The sequence below is a fragment of the Lissotriton vulgaris genome, chromosome 7 (genome assembly GCF_964263255.1).
Source record: "Lissotriton vulgaris chromosome 7, aLisVul1.2, whole genome shotgun sequence".
NCBI lineage: Eukaryota > Metazoa > Chordata > Amphibia > Caudata > Salamandridae > Lissotriton > Lissotriton vulgaris.
The window spans coordinates 1,006,992,160-1,007,018,997 of NC_141695.1; the positions used below are offsets into that span (position 1 = coordinate 1,006,992,160).

Here is a 26,838-nt window from a genome sequence, read left to right on the forward strand (position 1 = left end):
TCTTGACATATTGAAATTGTACATCCTAACGTTTAAGGGCCAACGGCAAGGTCATAACCGGTGTCAAGATCCCTAACCAGACTTACCCCTCCCACTTGGGAGGGGCGACAGCACGGAGGCGTACCTCAAGTGCAACTACTACCAATTTCCCTTGACTTGACGGGGGCACCTAAAACTCGACGCCAGTTAAAGGTCGTTTGAATACTCGTGTGAGGTATCTAGAAGGTATCGTAGACCTTATCCCAACCCCACACAACTTACCGCATCTGCCGTCGCAGATGTCACTGGCCCCGGGAAATTCCCCAGGAGGGGGCTGTAACCCCTCCTACAAAGGAAGGGGCCTTGACCGCCTTTCCTTTACTTCCGGCGACCCATCCTTAGAAGGGACCGCCTCCCCATTGAGGGGCCAATGGCCACCTCTCCCGAGCGCTCCCATCCGTGTTGGGTGACGCCCACTCATAGGGATCTACTAATTAGTGCTCACCGATCATGACCTTACCGCCACAGGCCGGATAGTTGACCGGCTATCCGGACCCCCCACAAAACTCCTACCTAAAGGTCATGTTTCAACGTTTTTTAACCATGCTAAGAAGTCTCCTATGAGTAACTCATTTCCCACCCGAGACAAATGCACACCATCCCCTAAATACATACTGTCATCATTAATACAACCATGCGAGATAGAATGCAATGTCTTGGAACGGAACAACCTACTCACTTTGTTATTAAGTTTTCTAACAGAATGGTTCAAAGCAGGAATCGATATAGCCCCCCGCCACACTTTTCGTGGGATCATATGAGACCACGCAATTATGCACCCCGGAACTTTCCTCGCCAACCAACTTACAGTGGAAAGCATTGCCTCTAGGAGAAGTCGTCTACCGGTGGTGACCAAATCATTGCCCCCCAAATGTACTATGACTATAGACGGCGGTGACCTCGTCCGCCCTAACAAACCCTCAAAGAATGCTTGAAACTGGTCAATACAGAGGCCGCCCCTTCCGTAGAAGGACACCCTGTACCCGTATTCCCAGGCTACGTGAATCATGTCACCTGCTTCGAATACGTCTGCGGCACGCCTCACGTATGAGTGGCCCACGACCCACACCTCCTTTTTCACAGCCGGTGATGTCTGACCGCTGGCCCGGTGTTGGGTCGACTGCATAGTCCGCCCTGCCTCGTAGGCTTGCGCAACTGAAAACCAAACAAAAACAAGAGGCGTGAGTACATCGTTACAGCTTTACAACATGTGCAACCGCACATACCTCTTATAACAATTGGAGGACCAACGCCCCACTCGTTTTACTTGCTCAACATTAAGACCCCTGGCTGTAGCTTCAGTGGCAGCCCCTATCCGAAAGGAATGGGTCCCGAACTCGCCCGGGTCCAAGCCCGCTGCGGTAATTGACATCGCAAGCACCCGCTGAAACTGAAACTTTGTCAGTGGGGTGGCGTCCGCGTGTCTCAACAATGTCCCCCCCCATGATGCCACCCTTCGTGCTAGGTAATCTTCTAAACACTTTACCGGACACATGGAGGACCCAGGAATCCTGCGAATGATTATGCAGTCACCCATCCCATCTTGATCGGTCTTGGACCTGACAAAGGAGACCGTCATCATCTCGCCCCTGATCTGAACGTGTTCCTGGCACAAACCCCCCTCCACATCCTGTTTGTTCCTCGCTACTAATTCACTTATCCTCATCGCCCCGTGAAATGCAAGCATAAAAGCAGCTCGGAACAACAACGTCTCAAACTGAGACGAGCATGTGGCAGGGAGTGCGGCCAGCAACTGGGACAACCTATCCAGACCTATCGGGCGCCTCTCATCTACTCTGCGACCCTCAAGGCGTTGCCACCCACGCAGCGCTTTTTGTACCACGAAAGACGCTGTCGGGTCCTGGATATTGTGTGCCCTGGCAGCAAAGGAAATGGCAGCACGATGCCTCTGGGCCGTAGCCACTGACTTTCCAGCCCTACGCAAGAACATCAGAAAATGTACTACCCATTCCTCATAGCCCCAAAGCCCCTCTCTCTCAGTCCCCAAAAAGGCTAAATAAGCCCTGAACGCCCCTTCATATGCCTTCCTCGTCCTTGGTGCTAGACTCTCTCCCACGAGGTGACGAAGTTCGGGGCACCGAGAGACCAGAGAGCTTCGGGAAAGGGTGCCGGCTCTGGGTCCGCTGAGGGAAGGAAACCCGAGAAAGCCTGCATTTGAAAACGAGACAGTGCATCAGCCGCCTGATTCAACACCCCTGGGACATGTTTTGCTCTGAATATTACGTTCAGTCGCATACACAGTAAGACAATTTCTTTGAGCAGCCTTAAAATCATTTTACAACGTGCTGCCTGACTATTGATGCATTCTACAACGGTCATATTGTCAGACCAAAATATGACAGAATGATCTTTGAACCCTTCGGGCCAGGTTCTGAGGGCCACCAAAATGGGAAACAGTTCAAGGAAAGCAATATTACTTGTCAGCCCCTCTTCATGCCACCATGTCGGCCATCTTTGTGCCGACCATTTTGTGCCGAAGATGGCGCCAAAGCCCATGCTTCCCGCTGAATCTGTCCATAGACCAAGCTCATCAGAGGACACGGCTGGTTTGTTCCAGACGACTCGACCATTGAAGTCCGCCAAAAATGCTAACCAGATACGCATGTCCTGGCGGACCTCAGCCGATAGTCTCGTGCGATGATGACCCTCCTTTAGGCCAACCATCGCTTGAGCAATTGAACGGGAAAAGGGGCGGGCCATTGGGATCACCCTCAGGGCAAAATTCAACTTCCCCACCAGTTGCTGCAATTGATGCAGCGTAACTTTAGATGCATTTATACATACTTGCAGGGCTGCCTTGAATTTCGACACTTTAGCAGCTGGTAAACGAAAACAACCCTCACTAGAGTCCAACTCAATCCCCAGAAACTCGAGGCAAGTCGTGGGACCCACAGTTTTACCTGGTGCCAATGGCACGCCAAATTGACCCATTAACACACAAAAGTCAGCCAAGGCCCGGCCGCATTCGTCATCCCCGGCGGCCCCAAGGAACAAAAAGTCATCAAGGTAATGCATTACGTTCCGGAAACCCGTTTTCTTCGTGAAGACCCATTGCAGAAAACTACTGAAATTCTCGAAATATGCACAAGATATAGAGCACCCCATCGGCATACACTTATCCATGTAATACGAACCTTGAAACATGAATCCCAGAAGACGCTGGTCGTCTGGGTGTACCGGGAGCAATCGGAACGCTGATTCGATATCTGATTTCGCCATCAGCGTCCCGGGCCCCAGGCGATTCAAAATGGCTACGGCCTCATCGAATGATGCGTACCGCACCGAACATACCTCTGGATCAATTGCATCGTTTACAGAGAGACCATGAGGAGCTGATAAATTATGAATCAATCGAAACTCACCTGGGTCCTTCTTGGGGACCACCCCTAAAGGAGAACAGACAAAATTCTGTACCGGGGGTACACTAAACGGGCCGGCGACCCGACCTCGGGCAACCTCTTTCCGGATCTTATCCTGCACTACGGTCGTATGCTGCAAGACGGAAAGTTGATTTTTGCACGTCCCGACACCCTGAAAGTCCCCTACCGGGATGCGGAAACCATATGAAAAACCGTTCCGCAGCACCCCAGCAGAAGTACGATCCGGGTATTCACTGAGCCAGGGAATCATCGCCAAGGTATCAATCGGGGTTGGTAAAGGCGCCCCTCGGACTACTTTAGACCTGTTTGGCGCCTCCTCTACCCCCATTCTCACCCGTTCTGGCTCTGCACGAGGACTCAGGATGGGGCGACCCGCAACCACTACATTCATGCTTGAACTTGCACGATCCCTGGGGCCTAGTACATTTACCTTTGTTAAAATTGAAACAGAAACCCCTTTTCCCTGTACTGCCGGCAGGTCTCGAGTAATCGTCGGTACCCGCCCCTGACCGAAAGGGCGTCCCTGCATATTGGCGGGAGGACTCGCCAACATTGCCCCCCACCAACGGTATTTTCAACATTCCTGATTCTTTCATCTTATCCCATGTTAAAGAATCATAACAGTCCCAGGTTAAACTTTTGTTATGCTCCATCGCCTTCCTGAAAAGGTTATCATAACAGAACCACTGGTTACCTTGGTGCGATGTCGAGTACCCCATGATTCGTGACTGATAAACTGGAAACTCGGGAAGCAATTCAGGCCTACGTTCCCCCAAAATCGACGTAAAAATTCCCCATGCATTGCCCCAGTTGCCAATATTCTCATTCACTTTAAAGGCGGCCATTTTTGCGCGCCAAACACTCGGATGCATTAGATCCTTTTGACCCTTAACAGTTTCCACCTCATAATGATCGACAAGCAGGGAGAAAATATTCACATATTCCCCCGCCCAAATCTTTTCCTTTATTGGCAAAGGAACATGTTGCCCCAATTTTTCTCTACGGGAGGGTGCTGACTCGTCCCTCGCGATCGGCAATGGCCGCTTACCTGCACCGGACGCTGCTTCCGCCACTCGTGGCTTGTCTATCACTGCAGCCGGCGTGGGCACCTTGGCTGCACCTCGTTTCTCACGTAACTGTTTCATCAGCGCTTGTGCCTCGGCAGCCGTGGCGCCCTCGCTACTGTCGCCCAACCACGCTGCTAGCTGTGCCGCCAACTCGGGAGGCATATCCTCGGTGGATGTCGGGGTGACCACAACGGGAATCGGATTCCCCTCCCCCGGTACCGGGGCTGGCGCCTCGAGCGGGGCACTGGGAACCGGGACGTCTCCCCCGGCTGGTCCCCTTTTTGGCCTCTTGGGCTTCCCTCCAGGAACTGCTCCAGCCGATGGACGCCCCGATCCCTCCTCCCCGTCTCGCTCCGCCAACCGCTTCTTTATTTCGGACATCTCCTTTACGAGGACCCGAACCATTTGGTCAGTCGTCATTCTCTTCGCGCCTTTCTTGGGCATCTCTCCGATAAAGTATCTGGAAGACAAAAAGAAAGATCAAAAACGCTCAAAATTGGCTCTTCGTTCTGTCCCGAGCTCACGTGCAGCGAGGAGGTGCAGCTTCAGAGCACAAGAACAAGAGGATGTCTTCTGGTCTTGCGTCCCTTTTTATCCGTCTTCAGGGCGGGCGTACACCCGCCCCTGCCTGCCCCGAGGGCGTGGCTGGCTGCGTCAGTGTCTAGGCCAGCCCACTCTAGGGCGGGAAAGGGCGCGCCCCAGCTACGCCGCTTCGGGCATACCAGCCGAGACGCGCCTCCCGCCCAAAAATGGCTTCCCGGGGGGATCGAGGCACTCTGCCATACGTTCGGGGGGACCGAGTGGTCGCCCCTTTCCAGAAGGTGTGATCAGATCATGTGGGGAGGCAGCTGCACCAACTGCTTCTACTTATGTCATGAATAATTTATGACTTCACTCAGTGAGAACTGATTCCAAAACTCCTTAAAATGTCACCTTACGCCTGAGGAATTCCTAGATAAATCCAAGTGCTCATTAAAGCTAGGACATTTTTTCATTCTTTAACCCTTATTTTCAAACCTGCAGGTAAAAATGGGATCTGGTTTCACTGGTCTTTAAAATATCACCATAGGCTTCAGGCATTCCTAGATAAATTCAAGTGCTCATTAGAGGCAGCACTTGTTTTCATCGCTTATTCCCTTATTTTCAGACCTGCAAGCAAATAAGAGACACCTAACCCATAGACAAGTTTAAATAAATTAATGCCATCATTGCCATTCATGTTAGACGTCGTTTACATGGAAGGATGTTGTCCACAATATATTTTTGTGAAGGCAAGGGACATGCTAGCAATTCACATTTCTTCATTACTATCTGATTCCTATTATCATTTAATCAGCTGAGATGCAGTGACTTTCAGCGATATCACGTTTCTCACTGTCATCCTACCTGGAAGTGATTGATCTATGATTCTGACCCAGTAAAAGATGAGGGATTCTGAGGGACAATTCACCCACGCAGATAAATTTAGTTTTCAATCATTTCTTTTGCACTTTGTGTATTGTATCATTTTAATATCTGCTTTTAGTACAGCCGATTTAATTTCTTGTTTGCAGAACGACCCTTGCTTTGTTTGACTGCTTAACCCGAATCATAGTCCCATAGACTATCAACAGTCTACATGAATCTATATGAACTTTTTCGAAATTTTGGCATTCTACTTGTACTTATATCACCACAAAGTGTGAAATATTGATGGCATTTATTGTTGTTTTTATCTTCTTTGGATGCAATTAAAACATTCTAATTGAGTTACGTCATTTGCTTGAAGAAGAACGCTCCTGATAATAGAGACATAGACTCATGCCTTTAAATATCGATAGTGTCTGTGCACCAATTCCGCTATTCAAGGCGCATTTGTTTCACAGTATGGTGAGGATAGGGAATCAGCAGAGGGGCAATCTGTCTGTCTTCTGAAAGCGTACGGTCTTCGCGTCTTCGGCCTAAAAGAACTGCAGGCTATACTGGTGCCTAGAGGCGTCCTGGCTTGTCTCATTAACTAAACACGTGTTCCCCGTTCTCCTTATGGGATCGGATATCTTCAGTTGCCCAAACATTGAACTTCATGCCTCATTCCCAAATAACTCTGACAAACTGGAGTCAAAATTATGTTTTGTGTAGCTTTCCTAGCATCCATCTGCTTTCCCTAACCACATATTCGCGCAGTTTTTGCGGTGCTGTACATCAGTTGCTTGTAAAAGCTTTTGATATTTTTGAAACAATCGAATAAGTTTTCATGTAAAGTCTTTGCTTCCTACATTGTCGCAGGAAAATATTCTCAACGCCTTTTCACACTCTTACTCCTTACACTATCAATTGTAGGTTTAAAATTAAAGTGTGGAAAGGGCATTCGAAAAGTTTGTGAATGGCCTCTAAGCCACAACTTTATGGGTGTACGCCTTATGATCATGACCTATGAACGGCCACAGTTACCGTGAAATGCTCAACTTAAAAATGCAGGAAATATCTCTGGCAAATGGGAGTGTGGGCACCTTGGATCGGCAGTTTTGCAACATACTTGACTCTTGACTATCTTTTTAGTTTTACCTTGTTTGGAACTTTTCCCTGGGGGAGTTTTAAGTTCAACGCTGAAAACTAATTGTAACTGAAGGACTCAGATTTTTGACAATGGCGTCAAGTGTATGAGGCCTGTGCTCTGGTCCCATGGAGGCAGGAAAGACAATAGGCCTACGATTCAAAGAATAGTAGATGGAATGCCATCCATTAAGTAAAGCATGAATGTGGACCGCGCTCTTTGAGATTCTGTTATTACATTTTAAACACATTGTGCTTTTACTGATATACTTTTAGCAGCTGGAGATAAGGCCGCTTCAAGGGAAGTGCAGGTGCGAGCAGGGCTGTTGCTTTAGTGCCTTGTACCTTCTATGCATCGGAAACGTTCAATGAGCTTATTCAGAAATAATGACTTTCAGATCCGCGCCAGATGTTCTCATTTTCTTTTGCAACGAAATGTTGTTTCTGAACTGACGAACATCTGTTATTTAAATGATATGTACCTGTAGGTATTCTACTCTGACTAGAGAGCTGCGTTTCTCATAAGGATGCGCTTTAAAATACACAGGGAGAAGGAAACATCAGAAGTGATGGCAGGTCATGTGATTTTCAGAGAATGAAGCAGTTAAGGGTCCGAGAAGAATGCACAATCTGCTTAATGAGGGCATGGGTTTTTAACAACTGTCAATGTCAGGCTGCATGTTGGAAGTACCGCTATTAGCCCCCTTCCCTTTAATTTCACCTAACACATGCAAATTGGTAGATCCGAAGCCTGTATCCTGTCCTTGCTACAGAATTTAGAATGCAGGCAAACTACAAAGTTAGCGCCTTCTGATTGGCTGAGCAAACTCAACATTTGAACCGGCTGCTAATGAAACATAACAAGAGAAGTAGACTGCTCTTTGATTGCGTTTATTTTATTTGATCTTTTTAATATAAAAAAAATGAGTCGCGTTGTTCTGCAATGTTGCTGTTGACTCATGCTGTGAAAAATGTAATGCCCAGTAGGAGCACTTTAAGTCAGCCTCTCATTTGGAAAGGTACTGCGCTGTGTGATAGATCAGCAGTTCAATCTCACATTTCAACGTTTCTATCACAAATCCCAATTAGTATATGTAAATATAATTTTGAAAGATATTCCTTTTGAGATTAATGTTTCTTATCCTTTTAATTATAAATCATTAAATCTCTGCACGTTAGAGAAATGTCAAATGTTGTGCAAATGCAGACAAAGGGGTTACTACATCTGGCATCAGGCTAGTACCTACATTTAACAAATGATTGTTAGTTAAACTGTGTTAAAAGAGAAGGTCCCTAACTCTCAGGAGAATAGAACTGTGCTTCAAGACAGAACCAGAGTGAACCCAAAGGCAGGTAGGTAGAAAATAAGTTTATTTAGACAGTTGTCCATAAAACATTCCAAAAACACATTTAACAATTAAAATCAATAAAATGGCCCCATCTTACAACCGGCCAACCCCTTCCCACTATAATTCATCATTAAAATTATGTTTAACAGATTGAAATAACTGACCAATTCCAACTACTGCATCTACATAACTCATTTCTGATCACAACTTCACAGCTTTCTTCCTATGGAAAGTATCATATTTAAAAAACAGAAGTCTTAAAAACTTAATTCGGTGTGCAAAATAAAAGACCATTAATATATACAGCAAAAAACATGTTGCATTCAGGGGGCAGGGGCCACTATTAACGTGTACCCTGACCTGGTATGGGCGGAATGAGTAGATTGGATTACATCCCACCGTGACACTTAATATTTCATTTCTCAACCCTGGATCTGGTAACTGTAACAAGTAGGGAAAGACAGTGTCCTGGGCCAGAGTCGAAATTGAGAAGCTGATAGCTGGTTTCTTGCTGAGGTAGAACAGGTCATTGGATTCAGAGACCAAAGCAGCAGACTTTCAATGCATGCTTGCCTGGGAAGGGGGACCAGGATGTAATTGTGCCACTATCTGTATGGAGGTTCCTAAAACAAATTAATCTAGTTTTTACATACTTTGCCCACCTTCTTTCACTTCCTTGAATCTCTTCCCAGAACAATTTGGAATCTTTGGACATCTCATCATCTTCAGCGAATGTATTAAAATATCTTAGGGCCCGAGTAAAGGCCATCAGGTTCCAGGAGACCAACTTACACTTTCTCCTCACAGCTTGTATCATGGTGCCCTTGGGGAGAGATAAAAGCCTTCTAAGCAATGCCCCTTCTAATCTATGCCATTCATATTACGGATCAAGGGGAAAAAACTCACCCCCATACAAACCCAACGGAGAAATCAATCTTCCCTTCGTAGGCCTTTAGTAGTGGAGTATGGGAAAGCCCCCCAAATCTACTATTAAATCTTAATCGACATCTGCCCTGCAATGGGGCCTTCTGCATGATATCATCCCGTGCATCTCCCAGTTCAGGTTTCTCCTAAAGGTCAGACCCAAATATTTATATTGGTCGACCTGCTCCACATCCCTTGTGTCGAAGTACCAACTGAATTTCTTAAAATGTTTCCAAAAAAACAAGATTTTGGTCTTTTCCAGGTTAATACAAAGCTGGTTTTGCTTACTATAAGTTGCTAAAGAATCTAATTTCCCCTGCAGACCAATTGGAGTACACTGCAGTAGTACCAGTTCGTCTGCCTATAGCAGTCATTCAATGATCTATTTCCCAACTTTAGGGGGAAAATACTTGGATTGGGAAATAAAAGCAGACAGGTCATCTAAAAATAGACTAAAAAGCAGGGGTGCTAAAACCCACCCTTGCCGGAGGTCATTCTAGGGGGAGATTCTTTGGTATAACTGACCCAAGCTGAGCTCCCCTAAGCAGAGTTTCAAACCATAAATCCCTATATATACCTAGAAGGAAAAAGCAAGCAAATACTGAATAATACATACCATTGTCATGCCCCTCTGGCATGGAACACCATGTTGGTGTTGGAAGTGATGACCCTAAAGTTAAGGAATGTTCCTAATAGGAGGAACGCCGGCATCTGTGGCTTTGTTTGATCAACAAGTGAGAATCAAAACTGGTAAAGAAAAACCAAAGAAGCCTGGAGAGGATCTTGCAGGAGGGCATGGTTTGGTTTGAAAGCAGAAGGGGGCATTGGTAGCATTTGTTGGACTCTTTTGAGAAGCCCAGAAGGGCTCTCAAGATATTGGGCTGCTACTTTTTGGAAACTTATAGGCACATTGAAGGCACCTGATTCAGGGAACATTGCTAAATACCTCATATTCAATTACCAAAAAAAAAGCATTTTTTGCAGAAAACGAGAAAGGCATGTTTTGCATTAGATTAGGCAAGGATATTAAAGTGGCAGGATACTGCAACAGCCCTTCACCGTCAGGCCATATCTGTCATGGCTTAACGCAGGTGCTCATCTCCACTCTCTCACACCTTTGGTCATGGGCATTTTTGCCCTCCACCCCTTGCCCAGAGCATTATCACTCAATAGGTCGTCCATGTTGGAGTGACTGGAGACCCAAGACTGTATCTGTCTCATGTGTGCTGCCGTATTGTGACTCCTCTCCCCATCACCAGCACATTTCTGGAAAAGCAGCCATGGGAAAGACACCTAAAAGAAGATCCACCCGAAACTGGTTGTTAATTGCGAAAATGCATCTAGTGGATCCACATGACCTGCCGGCCTTGAATGCATAAAAATGAGAACCACTGCCCCAATTCCTATTTCAGTTTTAGGCACTTTGACAAAGGAAGGGAATGCTCTGAATAATATTCTCAAAACTGCTGTGCAACTAGAGCTGTTTTCTAATATGTAGCCAGCTTCTCATAGGTGAGGGGTTATCACTAAAGTTCTTACTTGCTGGAAGTAGGTACTCATTTGATCTGTAGCACACCGAAGCAAGCTTGCTTGCTAAGAGAGGAAAGGAGCCTGACAACCCTGCAGGAGGTGTGACTGCCCAGAGTGAGCCAAAAGCAGCAATAGCCCAGTACAAAAAAGATCTGTCAGGAGAAGCACAATGGAGAAAAGTGATCTGTGAGCCCCAGGAGTGGTGAGTTCCAGGCTCTCTGGTAATGTGGTTTTGTGCCAGAATTTCGAATCTATGGCCAACCTCGCAACTGTGCCAAGAAGTGTGGCTGCAGCCAACCATGAAGGGTATCTGCAGTGGTTCTTGCAGCCATGATCAAGAAGTGTTCCCACGGCTGTCTTTTGTACCCTTTTGATCCATCTTCTTTTAGTGTGGCCCATCTGCATCATATCTCGAAGCACCCTAAGAGCAGGTCAGAAGTCAAGAGGTACGTACACTGGCTACTGTTTACTGAGGCACTTCCAACTACTTGTATTTGTGCTGAAGTGCCTCAGAAGGTGGTCCCCACTTTTGTGTCTTGCCTCGGCCTGCCTGAACTGGCTCTAGTAGCAAGCGAGTGAAGGCACATGTTGCCAGTTTGCTTGTGGCTGTGATTTGCACATAGAGACCTGTAGTTGGTGGGACTTTAAAAGGGTGCTGTTCTGAATTGAGTGTGGCTTAACATGTACGGGGATAAGGGGCAGATTAACTTTTATACTTGCTGCAGACACCGTAACCGCACGGGGTGCCTGCCTACCCTTTTCAGTGGAGGGACACCCAGGGATGAAGTGGGTGTCATCCCAAGGTGCAGTAGGTGCATGTTACTAATTCCTGTGTAGAATTCCCTCTTAAGAGTTTCTGTAATAAATACTTTTTTTCTGTAGTAAAACACTAGGGTGGACAGACATTTATTATGCTGCAAGGTGATTGTTGAGTTACGACATTTTGCAACCCCGACGACCTGCCTGACAAGCCTGTCACCTCTCGCTACCCCGGAGTCAAATGCTGAAGCGGATGTAATCAGCCCAATTTGCCAAGCCATGGTGCAGGGATATCAAAGTAAAACTGACCCCTGCTTGCCTTGTTATTCTTGGACTGGATGTCACGTGTCGAGAAGGTTGTGAGGAAATTGCTAGGTGACCTTTCTTGTATTATTGTTTAGTATTTCATTTCGTAAAATGAGTATTCATATCGGTCTTCCAATACGTCTTGCAATAGTATTGAGCCATACCAAATATATTGGTATTGAAGTAAACAGTTCCATCAACAATGGAATAATTGTAGAAAGTTAGAATTCAGACGAGAAGGTGAGCTTGGCGCGTGTCTTTAACTGCACTGTAGATATAATTGCCGCGTATCCGAAATGTACAAAACGTATTGATGCCTCATGCAAGCTGAGAGCCTCTGAATCTCGCTGGCACTAACGTCTCTCTGATCCTCCATACTGCATAGAAGCAGAGCAACAAGGCACAGCAAAAAGCTGTAAATCCATAAACAAAGAGGAACAATAAGAGAGATGAAAAGAAGCCAGGGAAGGTCAATCTTAGTTCTGAAGTATTACAGAGCCTTAGGAGATTTCACATTCACAGTGTGTCTGCTCCTCTTTTGATGCATGCAAACTGTGTCACAATCCTCTTTTCATAAGAATTTCAAAGCACATGACTGAGTAATAATGATCACAAAAATATTGTTTTTTGCTGTTCTAGTTTCTTCAAGATACATTGGATGCCCTATTTAACATTATGATGGAACATTCCCACTGTGAACAATATGACATTCTCGTCTTTGATGCACTGGTAAGTGCCCGCATAGTATACTAGAGCATTCTTTGGTCTCTGTCTATTTCTGTAACTGCTCATGTTCTTCTACCATATCTGTAACATATAAAAGAAAACTTTTTAATGTTTTATTGATTGCATACCTCTTGTGAAATGCCTCTGAAAATGGTGTTTCATATTTCAGCTTATGAATGCCTGTACACCACCAGACAGAACATTAAAGTATACTGGCAGTTCTGGTAAACAATTTGTATTGAGTTCTCTTCACTGAAAAAGAAGAGTGAAAATTAAACCATGAAGATGACACCCATGTGGAGTATCATAATTGTGGGTCAGTCCTCCCTGGTTCAGTCAGCAGCGTCACATCCTTCTCTTCATTTTGCCATTGTTATCAACCCAGTATTTGTTCCTGTGGAAGACACTGTGTAATGAGTTCCATGATGTGTGATAGCCGTATGATCGACTTGTTTTTAGTTTTTGCTCACCAACAGATTTATACACTTTATAGAAGTACACTCACATGACAATTCGTTTATTGTTTGGACGAGACCCATACCCATAATCAGGCAAAAACAAGACCAGCATTTGGTGGCAGTTGATCTATAGTAGTTTGTCCAGGCAAGGTTACTTGCACCCTTAGCTCTCCCTCCCTGTTGTAATCGTTGTAGTCTTTTATAAATGGACTCTTTTATTTCCCATAACTGTAAAAGGTGAGGAAGCTAGTTCTAGAATGTATTAGGGGTATGATGCCTCCAGTTGTGTGGTCATACTCTGTGTATGTAACCCAAAAAGCTCATGTGTTATTGAAAACCGCATGCCTGCTGTTTTCAATTTCATACATTCTCCCCTGTATTCCTTCTCTTGCTCCTCCTCTTGGGCTCATATCACCATCAGAGAAGAAGGAAGATCGTTCCAGTTAGCCAGCCTTCAGTCTGAGAGGTGAGGTACTTGTTCAGAGGGCAGTGACCTAGGGCATTGATACTACTGCCCCCTACTCAAATTGAACTTATTGCCTTCATGGGGCAAACAGAAACTGCTTTCAAAGTGGGTAGGGTTACACCTGGGGACCTTTTCCCTACTAGTCAGAGAGGGGCCAGAAGTCTCTCCCACCTACAAACTGGTGTCAGGCATGGTACCTTCTTCAGAGCACTGCTGGAGCTGTGGGAGGCAGAAGAAGGACTGCACATGCCTTTGAGACTGTGAGGAAACCTGCACGGCAAGTGGGAACTTGTACCCATGATAAAGAATTGGACTTTAAGAGTCAGTTAAGCTGACCTCCTGTTAAGATAGAGCGCTGCAAAAAGTTGTACGAAACCCCTTTTTCCTAAAGAGCCAAGCTCACCAGTTCCAACTGGATCTACACTTGTGGCTTCTGCTGCAGTGAGTATTGACTCCCAAGGGATGTTCCTTGGGTTCTGGGGCCATTGGCTGTGTCAAAGTGGACTTTTTGCATACTGAAAACCAAAGACTTAAAAATATTTTAGCTCCAATAACCTCCAGAGAGCTGGGACAAACCTGCCAGATTAATCCAATGAAGGTGCATTGCTGCTCAAAGATTCATGTTGCTCCTGCTTGGAGCTTTTGCCTAGCAGCATATCCATTGCAGCGGGATGTCTTGGAGAGGGTATCAAGCTTTGTGGGGCGCTGTTCAGTTACAACTTACAACCTTGCTCTGCTGAAGGATTCTGAGCTATAAAAAAGTGACTAAGCTCAAATGTAGACTAAGTGAAGGCTCCAAAAGTATCCATCCGGCAAGCGACTTTCTTTGAGCACAAATTTGAATTTCTCACGCTAAGAGTTTTCCGGCCAAAAGCCATCTGAATCACCAGGACCTTGACTAAAGGCTATCCGGCCTCTTGGAGCCCTTCTCAGCCACATCCGCAACCTTGCCCCTCTGAGGATATTGACTTCCATTTCAGAGATCAAGTCAAAAGGTAGGCTATCGATCGAGTCAAACCTAGTTTCTGTAGTCAATCTATGCTCCATCACGTTTGACATTAAATCATACCCAGGTCTTGGTCAAGCTCAATCAGATAACTGCTGTTGGCTCAACACTGTTTAGCACTATTTTTGTTTAAATGTTTAAAAAGTCATCTCTTCGGTTTCCATTATTGGATTTATGTTTTTTTGGGGACATTATGTTCAATAAATAATTCTCTGCTTTTATAACTTCGAGTGGATTTTTATTGTGTTGTGTTTTCCACTTTCTAACTGTTTTGGTACTTCTAAATATTTTACACATTTTTAAGTTAAGCCGGTCTGTTCTGTGTCATAGCTACCAGACGTTGAGCTTTCATTTAATTTACCGAAATCTTTAATGCACTTAAGAAGAATAGTAACAACATGTGGTGGACAACAATCTGCCTGGACTAATAATCAACTTTCTCATGGACCCCGGACTCCGCAACAACTGCTGCTTCACCTCTCCACGCTTTACAATAGGACCCTTCATATGCCACCACTGTCTCTTCTCCTGCAATACCAGAGCACCGCAAATGGAACCACCATCACCACGCCAACTGCGACTGCACTTGGTCAACTCCATTGCCTTCTGCTCCACACACAATCACTCTGCAAAATTGCCACTGAGATCTGGGTCACTATTACATCCCTCACTTCTGATGTTGTCTTCCTCACATAAACCTGGCTCAACCCTGCATCTATACCCATTATCATCATGGCCGCTCTCCATTGCACAAGATTGCACACTGTGACCGCATCAACATACACCGAGGTGGGTTTGCCATGGTCGACAAAGAATGCATCTACTACACCACAGCCACAGACAACACTAGCCCGATCATGGATCAGATGGCAAAACCCCCATTAGAGGCACTCTCACCTAAAGACTTCCAGGATCATGCCCCAGTTTCTGAAACAGCACCCCAGACCTCATAGCTTCACAAGCCATCTATACCAAACACTAGATTTTCCTCGGAGACCTCAACTTTCAGCTCGACAACCCCAATGGAGAAGCATCTAAATACCCAACTAAGCACCTATCTGAAGCAACATCACCTGCTTGATGGCTCCCAATATGGTTTCAGGAATGGCCACAGCTCTGAGACTGCTTTAACATCTGCAGTAAACAACATACGTACCCAAGTGGATGATGGGCATAACTCTCTGTTAATACTTTTGGACCTATCTTTTCCTTTGATGCCAACAAGGCTGATTTATTGTCTTCAAGGAATTGGGGTATCAGGCTCTGCTCTGGAGCTTTTGTCCTCATTTCTCACAGATAGGTCACAAAGAGTAAAGATGGCCCAATTTTATTCTGACTATATTTCCACCTTCTGTGGATTTCCACAACGTTCCTCAATGAGTCCTAATTTATTTAACATTTATGTTTCTCTGTTGACCAAGGTAATCAAATATTTCTGGCTCGAGGCTCTGTCTTATGCTAATGATACAAATAATTGTGTCCATCACAAACAGCATTGAAGCATTCGCAGCAAATTTTAAAAGCTGTATGCGGGCCGGGGCCGGCTGGATTGTAAACAACTATTTATGACTCAATGGGGATAAAACAGAGGTCCTGGTCTTTGGCAGCCAACCATTCATATGATCTCACTCCTGGTGGCCTGAAATGCTCAGACCATGCCTCAGCCCTGCTGTACCAGCAAAGAATCTTGGTGTTATAGTCGACAATTCACTCTCTTTAGAACCCCAGGTCAATAGTACTGCTTCGACCTGTTTCGGTGTTATCCGGATCTTGAGGAAGATCTTTCCATGTCTTTGTCTCTCTTCTATAAAGCAGGAAGCTGTTGCCCTAATCTTGTCCAGGTTGGACTATTGTAACGCTCTCTACCTGGACAATAACAAGGGATCCATTCATAAACTGCTACTTGTACAGAATGCAGCAGTGAGACTTGTGATGGATCTTCCTAAATTCCAGTCGGTCTCCGTAGCAATTTGCAAATTACATTGGCTTTCTCTAGAAAAAAGAATTCTGTTTAAGGCTCTACACGTTGTCCTAATGGCTCTTCATAATTCTGTCCTGAAGGAATCAAAAGAGTCTTCCAACGGCATGTTCCCCCCCCCCCCAAACCGTTGTGGTCTGCCAATAAAAATCATGACTTCTGGTTCTATCCCTAGCGCCTTGATGCCTTTGGGGAAATCTCACCCTCTACAATATGATCATTCATTCATTAATTCATTCATTCAAGGAGCCCACCAACTGCACCATCCAAAGACATTGCTCAACCACTACCCCGACTCCTGAAAAAGACAAGAAGCAATGTCCTAGCCAACTGCATCTAAGCCAGATCCAACCACAGCAAAGAACTTTTCAGCAATGTCAAAGGGTTCTCTAACACCTTGGCAACTGAAAGCATCAACGCCCCCTCCAAAGAGCTCTGGGACATTCTGGCGGACTTCTTCCATGACAAGATTTCTGCCATCTACAAACTTTCGAACCCCAGCCCATCGCCACTGACATCCTCAGCCTCCACACTCCCACAGTCGCTATCCTCGATCACTGGATCCGCATTTGAGACCCCCTCACCAAGCAGAGCACTGCGCACATCATGTAGTCCGTCCACTCAGGAGCACCCACAGACCCCTGTCCCCAGCACCTAGGCAACAGGACCATCAGCAATAAGGTCACAGCCATCTTCAACACAGCCATCACCTCGACCATCTTCCCAGATAAGTGGAAAAATGCTGAAGTCATATCACTCCTCTAGAACTGGTCTCCGACCTCAACGAGCAAAAGAACTACGGCCCATCTCTCTGCTCTCCATTCCGGTAAATGTCCTTGAAAAGCTCATCAACTGCCAACTCACAGAACACCTCGAGATCAGCAATCTCCCGGATGCATACCAATCTAGATTTTGCATGAACCACAGCACAGAAACTGCCCTGATCACAGCCACAGACAACATCAGAACCCTCCTTGACCAGGGAGAATTGGCCACCCTCATTCTCCTTGACCTCTCGGTCTCCTTCATCCCACCACACCCTGATCAAGAGGCTTTATCAGATAGGAATCCAAGAGAACGTACTTAAATGTATGGCATCCTTCCTCACCAGAAGAACGCAGAAATCTGCCTTCCACCATTCCCCTTGGAGTCCAAGAGCATCATCTGTGGCGTCCTCCTAGGCTCATCCCTCAGCTCGACTCTTTTCAACACCCACATGACCCCCTGGCCAAAATCGTCAGAAACCATGGACTAAACATCATTTCCTATGCAGACAACACCCAACCCATCCTCTCTCTATCCTAGGACCCATCCACCAAAAGGGCCCAAGTCCACCTGTGCATGGCCAGTGTCACCGCCTGAATGCAAAACAACTTCCTCAAGCTCAACACAAACAAGACAGAAGTACTGATCTGTGGGAACACCTCCCCTTGGAATGACTCCTGATTGCCTGCTGAACTTGGACCCTCTCTCACCCCCACAGACTGTGCCTGGAACCTCTGTGTCATCTTGGACAGCATACTCACCATGAGGAACCAGATCAACACAGTGTTTACCTGCTTCCTCACTCTGCACCTGCTCCAAAAGAGCTTCAAGTGGCTCCCAGTCTCCACCAGACACACTGTCAATGAAGCCCTTGTCACCAGCCGATTGAACTAAGGCAACACACTCTACATATAAATTACCACACAACTCCTAAAAAGACTGCAGACCATTCAGAACTCAGCAACTAGACTCGTCCTTTACCTCCCCAGACAGACCCATATCACCCTCCACCTGAAGAAACTCCACTGGTTCCCCGTAATGAAGAGATGCCAATTCAAGATTCTGATCCACACCTACAAAGCCCTGCACAACCAAGAGATTATCATACATCAACCACCGCCTGAACTACCAGAACCCTCCAGACTCCTGCACGTCACCTCTCCCTCACACACACCCCTGCATCTGTCAAAGTAACTGTGAAGGACACTCCTTATCCTACCTTACCGTAAAATCCTGGGACAGGCTATTCAACTGATGCCACCCGAGCAGCCTAGCTCCCAGTGCCTGAATACCCTCACAAGTGATTAGCTGCGTTTTATAATTTCTGTTTGATTGATAGGGCAGGAAAGCACATATTTTTCCCATGAAGGAGTATGGAATGTACACGAGGACTGAGGAAAGACTTGCCACTCCTGTGGCCTAGAGGGAGATGTCAGTACACTGCATAAACTGATGAGAACCTTCCTTTGCACAAGCCAAGAGTTCAAATTCCAGATACTTCATGTGCTGTGTAACATGGACTATTGAGGAACAAGAGTGTAATTCCAGTGGGGCACAACATGTGGCCCGCTGAACGCGCCCCCAGGCCCAGATTCGGCCTGTTAGTGCCCCCATAATCATGGCAGGGTACCCAACATTAAAAGGGAAGATTGAAATGCAGCTCGTAATATGCTTGGCAGGGCTGGCACCAGCAGCATATTAAGCCCGCTTGCAGACCACTACCACAGCAGGATCCTTGATCCCGGCATACACTTGCTAATAAGGTGGCCATTCTGTAAAGTACAGTTGTCTTATTTATGCTGATAAACATTTCCAGCTATACTTGCAAAGTAAATAACAAATGTATGTCAAAGAATATTGTTCAGGCCAGGGGCGTAATGTAAGCCCCTTTAGCCCCTGCAGTGCAGGGGCCCCAAAGCCCCCAGCAAGTCACAATTCTGCCCAAGGCCAGTGTATATCTGTGAGATGTGGAAAGCTCAGTGGGTTCTCATGGCATTCGGTAGGTGGCCGCATCATTTTGCATTATACCACTGATTCAGCCAGCAGATGAACTGCCCTAAATCTACAGTAGCTGACAATCCTACCAGTAATGTGCATAAGGCAATGTAGGATGTTCATAATATACTTATCTGTAATATTTTATAATGACTTTAATTCAGCTTTTTTCTTTATAGATTTACATAATAGGACTCATTGCTGATCGGAAATTTCAACATTTCAACACTGTTCTGGACACCTACATCAAACAGCACTTTAGTGCAACTCTGGCATACAAGTAAGCACACACATATACTAATAATGATTAATTTGATTTTGTTCAAAATGTAAATTTAATTAAAGGGACATGTCATCAAATCTTCTGAAACCTGTTTAATCTGACACAATGTCTTAACTTCTGAGGAAGTCAGTCTCCGTAGACTATGCGATTTGGAGAATATGTAACAAAAATAAAGACTGTTTTGCTGGTAAGAAAGTTCTTTACTCATCAGAAGCTCACAGAGCCCACATTACAAGACAGCCAGCTTCAAATGTTCAGGGAGGTGACAGGCAATCTTCCACAGTTGATTTTGAATGGCCTGGAGTTCCTATACTTGAAATCACCAGGTACAAGAATACAAGGTGCGAGTTTACCATGTCTGGAAATGCAACCAATAAAATCCTCTGGCTCAGTAGCAGAAATGGACCTTGGCTTGGGGAAAGAATGTACCACTGTTACCCTGCACCCTTGGAGACTATCCTGATCATTGACCCCCAGCCCACAAAAAACAATCTACTGGCGTCCACGGCTCACATTTGCCAACATCTCAGCGCTGAATCCCCCAAATGTTCCTCTGTATCTAACTAAGAAAACCTCACTTTTCCCCAGGTTTCTTGACACCTGTAGTTTTTGACCTGATCATTCTGGGTTCACAAAATTAGGGATAGAGATGCTGACTGCAATCTCCACTTACAGCCCTCGTATCCCCACCATTTAGCTCCAGCCATCTCATACTGAGGGTCAAAGTGGCCAGATAATTGTCTACATACTTTTCTTACAGAACAGTAGAAGAGACTGTTGCAACTACCACTGTACTAAGCAATGTATTGCTCAGTAAATCCTATTAATGGGGTATACAATGTGCTAATAAATAAAGCTTGACCACAACATTAAATATACATGGTTCGACCAAAATAGATTAGCAAAGATCCTGTAACAGTGATTCCATATCATATTTTCTGGATACCCACTGATTTAGAAACAGGCTTATTTAGAGTAATTGTATGAACTTGTTAATGATGTGGAAGCCTTGATACTCCTAGAGCTAGATATACACTAGACAATACTCAGTTAGGACTATTCTTTTCAATGTAGCAGCAAAGTGCCACCTCATAATTCTATATACAGCTTGTCAAACTGATCAGACAATTTTCAGAGACCAGAACTGAACTGATGATCAACAATGTAAGAATCTCAATTGAAATATCGAAGGGGGAGAGACCACAAACTTACTTTGTGCTGTGATTGAGATCCCCAACAACTTTAGCGAGCGAAATCGCATTGGTGTAAACCACTTACTTTCCTCAGGCAATTTTCCGGCTCTTATTTGCATAGCTTAACAGAGAAAAAATACTTCTCTTTATAGATAAGTAACATTGCAATCTGACATCTCTATAAACTGCAATGTCATCTGAAATTAAAGTCCTTATAGGTACAGACCTTGTTTCGAAGAAGGGTATTCCCATGAAACTACAAAACAAAACCAGCAAAATGATTAGTATGCATCAAAAGATAAAATGTAATTTAAAGCATTTCTGTTCTGTTTATTTATTTATACATTTGCTGAGAGCATGTCAATCAAAACGGATCATGGTACTAAGGACATAAGGAAGACAAAAAGGGCAGACGAGGCATTCAATTATCAAAAAAGGTGTGTTTAATCTAAATCCTGCTTAATCAGAGGAAAAAAACAGACCTTTTACACAGATTAGGGTAGATAGAGTTCCAAAGTTGCCAGAGCACAGAAGCCCTGCTCTGGCAGTGCATACATCTTAAGAAGAGGACTTTCAATGACAAGTGTTAGAACTGGGATTTCTGGTTGTCAGAGTATGCACCCTGCCAGTGGCATAACAAAACTTGAGGGGGCCTCCCTGCAAAGTACACGGAGGGGCCCTCCTCCTGACTCTTTTATGCAATATCAGACCAGAGTACTGTGCTGAGAGGGCTCCTGGAGTTCAGGTCCCCCTCACTGTGGGGGCCTTTGTTACATCACTGCACCCTGCACAAGCCTGAGCCACCACTCTAGTCAGGGTCAGCAAGATACACACTACAAGAATAACCTGTGCTCACCCTCTGGTAGCTTTGCACAGAAAAGTCAGGCTTATCTAAAGAGGAAATGTGTTAAGTATGTGTGCAGCACACAGTAACACAATAAAAACACCAACAAAATACGTCACACAGGGTTAGACAAATAAACAGTGTTATGAGTAAGATTCTGGATCTTTTGCCAATTGACTCCAGAAAAACCATTGTGCATGCCTTAGTGACCCCTCACCTTGACTTCGGTAATGCTCTGCTCCTAGGGTTGAGCCAAAACGGATTACACCAACTTCAATGTGCTCAAAATGCAGCAGCTCGCCTAGTACTCAAACTCCCTCGTAGAGCATCAGGTAAATCAGCTCTATCCAAACTCCACTGGTTACCTATAAGAGAGCGGATTAAATTTAAGTCTCTTTGTTTCGCTCATCGGATAGCTCAGGGCAAAGGTCTGGCCTATCTCCTTAACCTTCTAACAATACATTGCCCCACCAGAGACTTGAGATCAGCCGGAAGGATGATGTTCAAACTTCCTAAAATCACCAGAGCCAGGATGGGCGGACGCTCATTCAGATTTTTAGCGGCTAAATGCTGGAACGATCTCCCGCTCGATCTTCGGATGGAGCCTTCCGAAAGCATGTTCCGAAGAAAACTCAAAACCTTTCCTTTTCCCCAGGTCTAATCCCGGCGCCTTTATAAATCCTTAATTGTTTTACCCCTGTCTCGCCTTTAGCTTTTTTGTGCAGTACACAGCGCAGGGACACACTGTTTTGGGTAACCAGGCGCTTAATAAATGGTTTAATAATAATAATATTAATAGTAAAACAAGACCAAAATGACAAAAATCCAATCAGTAGAACTGGAGTTATGAATTTTTTTTTTTTTTTTTTTTTTTTTAAAACCTTTATTTACAAATGCACAGTACACAGCGTCTGCCTACAACCCCGCAGGGCCGGCCGCTATGACAAAGACAGGCTAAGCGAAAAGTGGATTATGAGGCAGTCCGTTGCTGGAGCGATCCATTACATCAACATTGTCGGCGAGAGCACAGTATCATACAATAGGATAAGAAAGGTTTAATTTTATGTTTTTGTTGAAGTGAACACAAACAGACAAACACATGGTATCATAGTGGCAAGGGTTGCTGGAGGCGGGGGAGAGGGGAATTGATGCAGGAGAAATGTCGAAGGCAAGGGGGGGGTGACGCGCGCAAGAGGGCAAGGCATGTGATAAGTAGAGGAGAGGAACGTAAATCACGGAGAGGAGGGGAGGGGGATCTCGTACTCAAGTGGAGGTGAACAGATGTCTCCACGGTAGGTATTCCAGGGAGCCCAAACTCTGGACCATTTCCCTGGACGCCCCCGGGCCTCATATACAGTCTTCTCTCGGAACATGGACCAGTCCATGTTTTCTTTCCAGGCACTCAGAACTGGCGGTCTAGGGGAGCCCCAGAGCTGCGCAATATCCCTCTTAGCGATCATATTGCCCAGGGTGACCCAAAGTGTCTGGGCAGCAGTACAATCAGTCGGTTCCCACACATTCAACAGACAGCGACGCGCCTCAGGGAGCAATAGGACCCCCGTGACACGACTCATAACATCATGCACCCTAGACCAGTACGCTACAATCATTGGACATTCCCACATAACATGAAGAAAAGTACCATCCATTCCACAGCCACGCTTGCAGCGTCCGTCTGTAGCCAGACCCATTCGCACCAGTCGCATTCCAGTGAGGTACACACGATGAAGGATTTTCAATTGAACAAAGCGAAGTCTAGCAGGAATAGCCACCTCCTTAGGGGAGGACAAAGCGGACTGCCAGTCCTCGTCATCAATTTCGAGACCGTCAGCAGTCCAGGCAGCCCGGAGCTTCTCGAGCTGGTCAGCTCTGTTATTTATAAGCTTCTTATAAATCAAAGAAATGGTACTGTCTGGGACGTGGCCATCTAGAACTCGATCCTCCAGCGGGGAGGACTGCGGAACGTCCGTACCAGAGGGGAAGACAGAGGACAAGGCATGTCTCACCTGCATATATCGGAAGTGCTCCCTATCATCAAGCCGGTACTCCAGCTTTAGTGATTCAAAGGACTTAACCGTGCCACGTGTCCAAAGGTCCCCCACAGTACTAATCCCAATCATGTCCCATTTCTCAAACCCTTTCGTCTTCCACAGATTGCCCAGTCGTTCAGAGTCATACAGTGGCGTCATACGTGTCAGTCTACCACCCCAACCCGTGGCCACTGTAGCGTCCCGCCATGCACGCACTGCGCATTTCGTCGGGCCCGTGAGGAGTCGAAAGGGGGCCTTAGAGTACAGCGCCCTATTAAAGTTACCACCGGGCAGCTGCAGTTTATCTAATGCAAAGGCAGGGGCAGGCTCCGGAGAGTAAGTCGCATGGTTGATGGCGCTCAGGTGTGAGGCCCAGTAGTAACGTCTAATGTCTGGTAGCGCAATACCTCCGTCGTACCAGGAGAGCGTGAGCTTGGATAAGGCAATACGGGCACGGCCATCCCAGATAAGTTGTCGCTGTAAACTCTCGACTTCACGGAAATAGCGGGCCGGAACGGGGTCGAAGAAATTTTGCAGGGCATAGAGAAAGCGGGGAAGCGACATCATTTTAAAAAGCGCCGCCCGGCCCAGTGGAGATAGGGGGAGATCGCGCCATCTCCGAACATCCTGCTTCAGTCTGCGGAGCGGAGCATACAAGTTCCGCTCGTAGCGGACCGAAGAGATCATGGATACATGGACCCCCAGATACTTAAATCCGTCGGTCGCTACCAGGATTGGAAATCTGCGGGGAAGAGGCGGTAGGGTACCAGCTATGGCGTAGACACAGGACTTGGTCCAATTAATGACCAGTCCCGAGTTCTTGCCGAAGGAAGTGAGGACGTCGAAAAGAACATTTAGTGACTTCTGAGGGGAAGTAAGATAAAGGAGGATATCGTCAGCGTATAAGGAGACACGATCCTCGAGGTCAGGGGACCATCGGATCCCTTTGATCGAGGGTTCCCACCGGAGCCATGCGGCAAGTGGCTCGAGTGCCAGAGCAAACAGAAGCGGAGAAAGGGGACATCCTTGACGTGTGCCGCGGCCCAGGGGAAAGGGGTCTGAACATCTTCCATTCACCGCGACCTGAGCTAGCGGCCGTTCATAAAGAAGTTTGACCCATGCAATGAACTTGGGGCCAAAGCCAAATTTGGCGAGGGTTGCCCACAGGTAGGGCCATTCAATGGTGTCGAATGCCATCGTGGCGTCTAGGGAGGCGATTACTGCCGGCTCGGCGAGAATAGAAGCTCTCGCGAGAACACTGTGGAGCCTGCGTAAATTAAGAGCAGTGTTCCTGTGGGGGATGAAACCGGATTGATCCGGGTGGATCAGGTCACAAATCACAGTAAGCATACGGTTAGCCAACACCTTAGCGAGGATTTTGGGTTCCGCATTAAGGAGGGAGATGGGGCGGTATGAGGCACAACGATCACGAGGTTTGCCATCCTTATAAATGACCACTATAGTAGCTAGGCGCTGCTCAAGGGGGAGGCACCCGGCCTCAACCGCCTCGAGAAACATGTGACGCAAGTGGGCGGCCATCTTGTCGGGACAAAGTTTGTAAAGTTCAATGGGGAGTCCATTAGGGCCCATTGCCTTACCCGAGCGAAGGGAACGAATTGCGAGGGCAATCTCGTCAACAGTAAAGGGGGCCTCCAGAGCGAGGTGGTCCGCTTCAGACACAGTAGGCAGGGCAATGTCACGCAGGAGCAACCTGGAGTCGGCCTCATCACGATCACTAACAGGCGTATAAACCATACGGAAATGGTCAACAAAGCATTCAACAACTTTACCCGGATCAGAGACAGTCACGCCAGAATCACAAACAATGGAGGGAACAACCCGACTAGCACGCTCAGTCTTATCTAGCCATGCGAGAAGCTTGCTAGCCTTGTCACCCACATCATACAGTCGACCAAGTTGATTGGACCTCATCAATTTAGCAGCGTCCGTGACACAGGCTCTATAGTCTGCTTGTTTTAGTTCCAATTCATGCAACAGTGCAGGTGTGTCGTTCCCACCCAGCTCACTTTCAAGCGCAATAATTTCGGTTTCAAGAGCCACAGCAGCCTCCCTTTTGACCCTACGCTCGGTGGCAATGAGTGAGAGGGCTGAACCCCGAATAACCGTCTTGAAGGCCTCCCAAAGAACAGTGGGGGAAGTGACTGAGCCCAGATTCTCGGAAAAATAGCAGTCTATTGCCTTAATCAAGTCTGAGCGGAGCCGGGGGTTTTTCAAATGCCAGGGAGGGATCGGGGGAATTCTATTACCAGGTGGGCCACCCACAGAAATCGTAATCAGCAAGGGAGAGTGATCCGAGATACCCCGGGGTAGATGCCGGATCTCACGTACAGTGGACAGAGTGGAGGCCAACATAAGAAAATAATCGATACGGGAGAGGCTGCCGTGCGCTCCAGAGTGAAAGGTGTATTGTTGGAGTGAGGGATGTAGTGAGCGCCAGACATCAACCAAGCCAAAAGTGTCAGCCATTTCACTGAGCCACATCTGGGACTGCGGCAACACCCTAGGGGGTAGTCGGTCGCAGTCACCGGACATGACAGAATTGAAGTCCCCACCCAGGATCAACAAGCCGTCTGGCAGCCCAAGAAGAGTCCTGCCTAAATCAGCATAAGTGGTCGCTTGCAGTCCCGGGGGGATATAGACAGCAACTAACACGACCTGTTTACCCTCCCACCTCCCCGAAACAGCAGCATACCGCCCACGCCCATCAAGGATAACATCGTCGACAGCAAGAGGAAGGGAAGACTTTACCATAATACCCACCCCCCGGGAACCCGAGGTGAAACCCGCATGTGCAATCAGTCGATAACCCCGGCGGTCTAAGGCCTTGCAAGCATTGCCAATCAAATGAGTCTCCTGAAGAAAAACAACATCAGGGGCGTGGCGCCTCAAAAATTGCAATACAATGCCCCGCTTAATCCCATCACCCAGACCATTTACGTTCCAAGAAAGAACCCGCATCTCACCCCCCCCCATAACAGCAAAGACACTTCACACCCACCCCCCAGCAGAGCCCACTATAAACAGTCATTGCAAAATATAGAATACCATGAAACAAAGAACAAAACCAATTGAACGAAACACAACTCAGTCCCCAAACACAGACCCCAGAACCCAAACCCGTTACAACACCCCCCTCCCTGCACCCCTGCTGACTAAGAAGCCACCC

At 46.5% G+C, this 26,838-nt stretch overlaps 1 protein-coding gene across 1 annotated transcript in view; it reads left to right on the forward strand.

Moving 5' to 3' along the window:
- Positions 1 to 26,838, forward strand: part of DOCK2 (dedicator of cytokinesis 2) — a 2,333,210-nt gene that overhangs the window by 800,506 nt on the left and 1,505,866 nt on the right. Inside the window, exons 20-21 of the mRNA XM_086931425.1 lie at positions 12,547 to 12,636; positions 19,481 to 19,581. Of these exons, the coding sequence (XP_086787551.1) occupies positions 12,547 to 12,636; positions 19,481 to 19,581 (191 nt within the window). The remainder of the gene's footprint in view (positions 1 to 12,546; positions 12,637 to 19,480; positions 19,582 to 26,838) is intronic.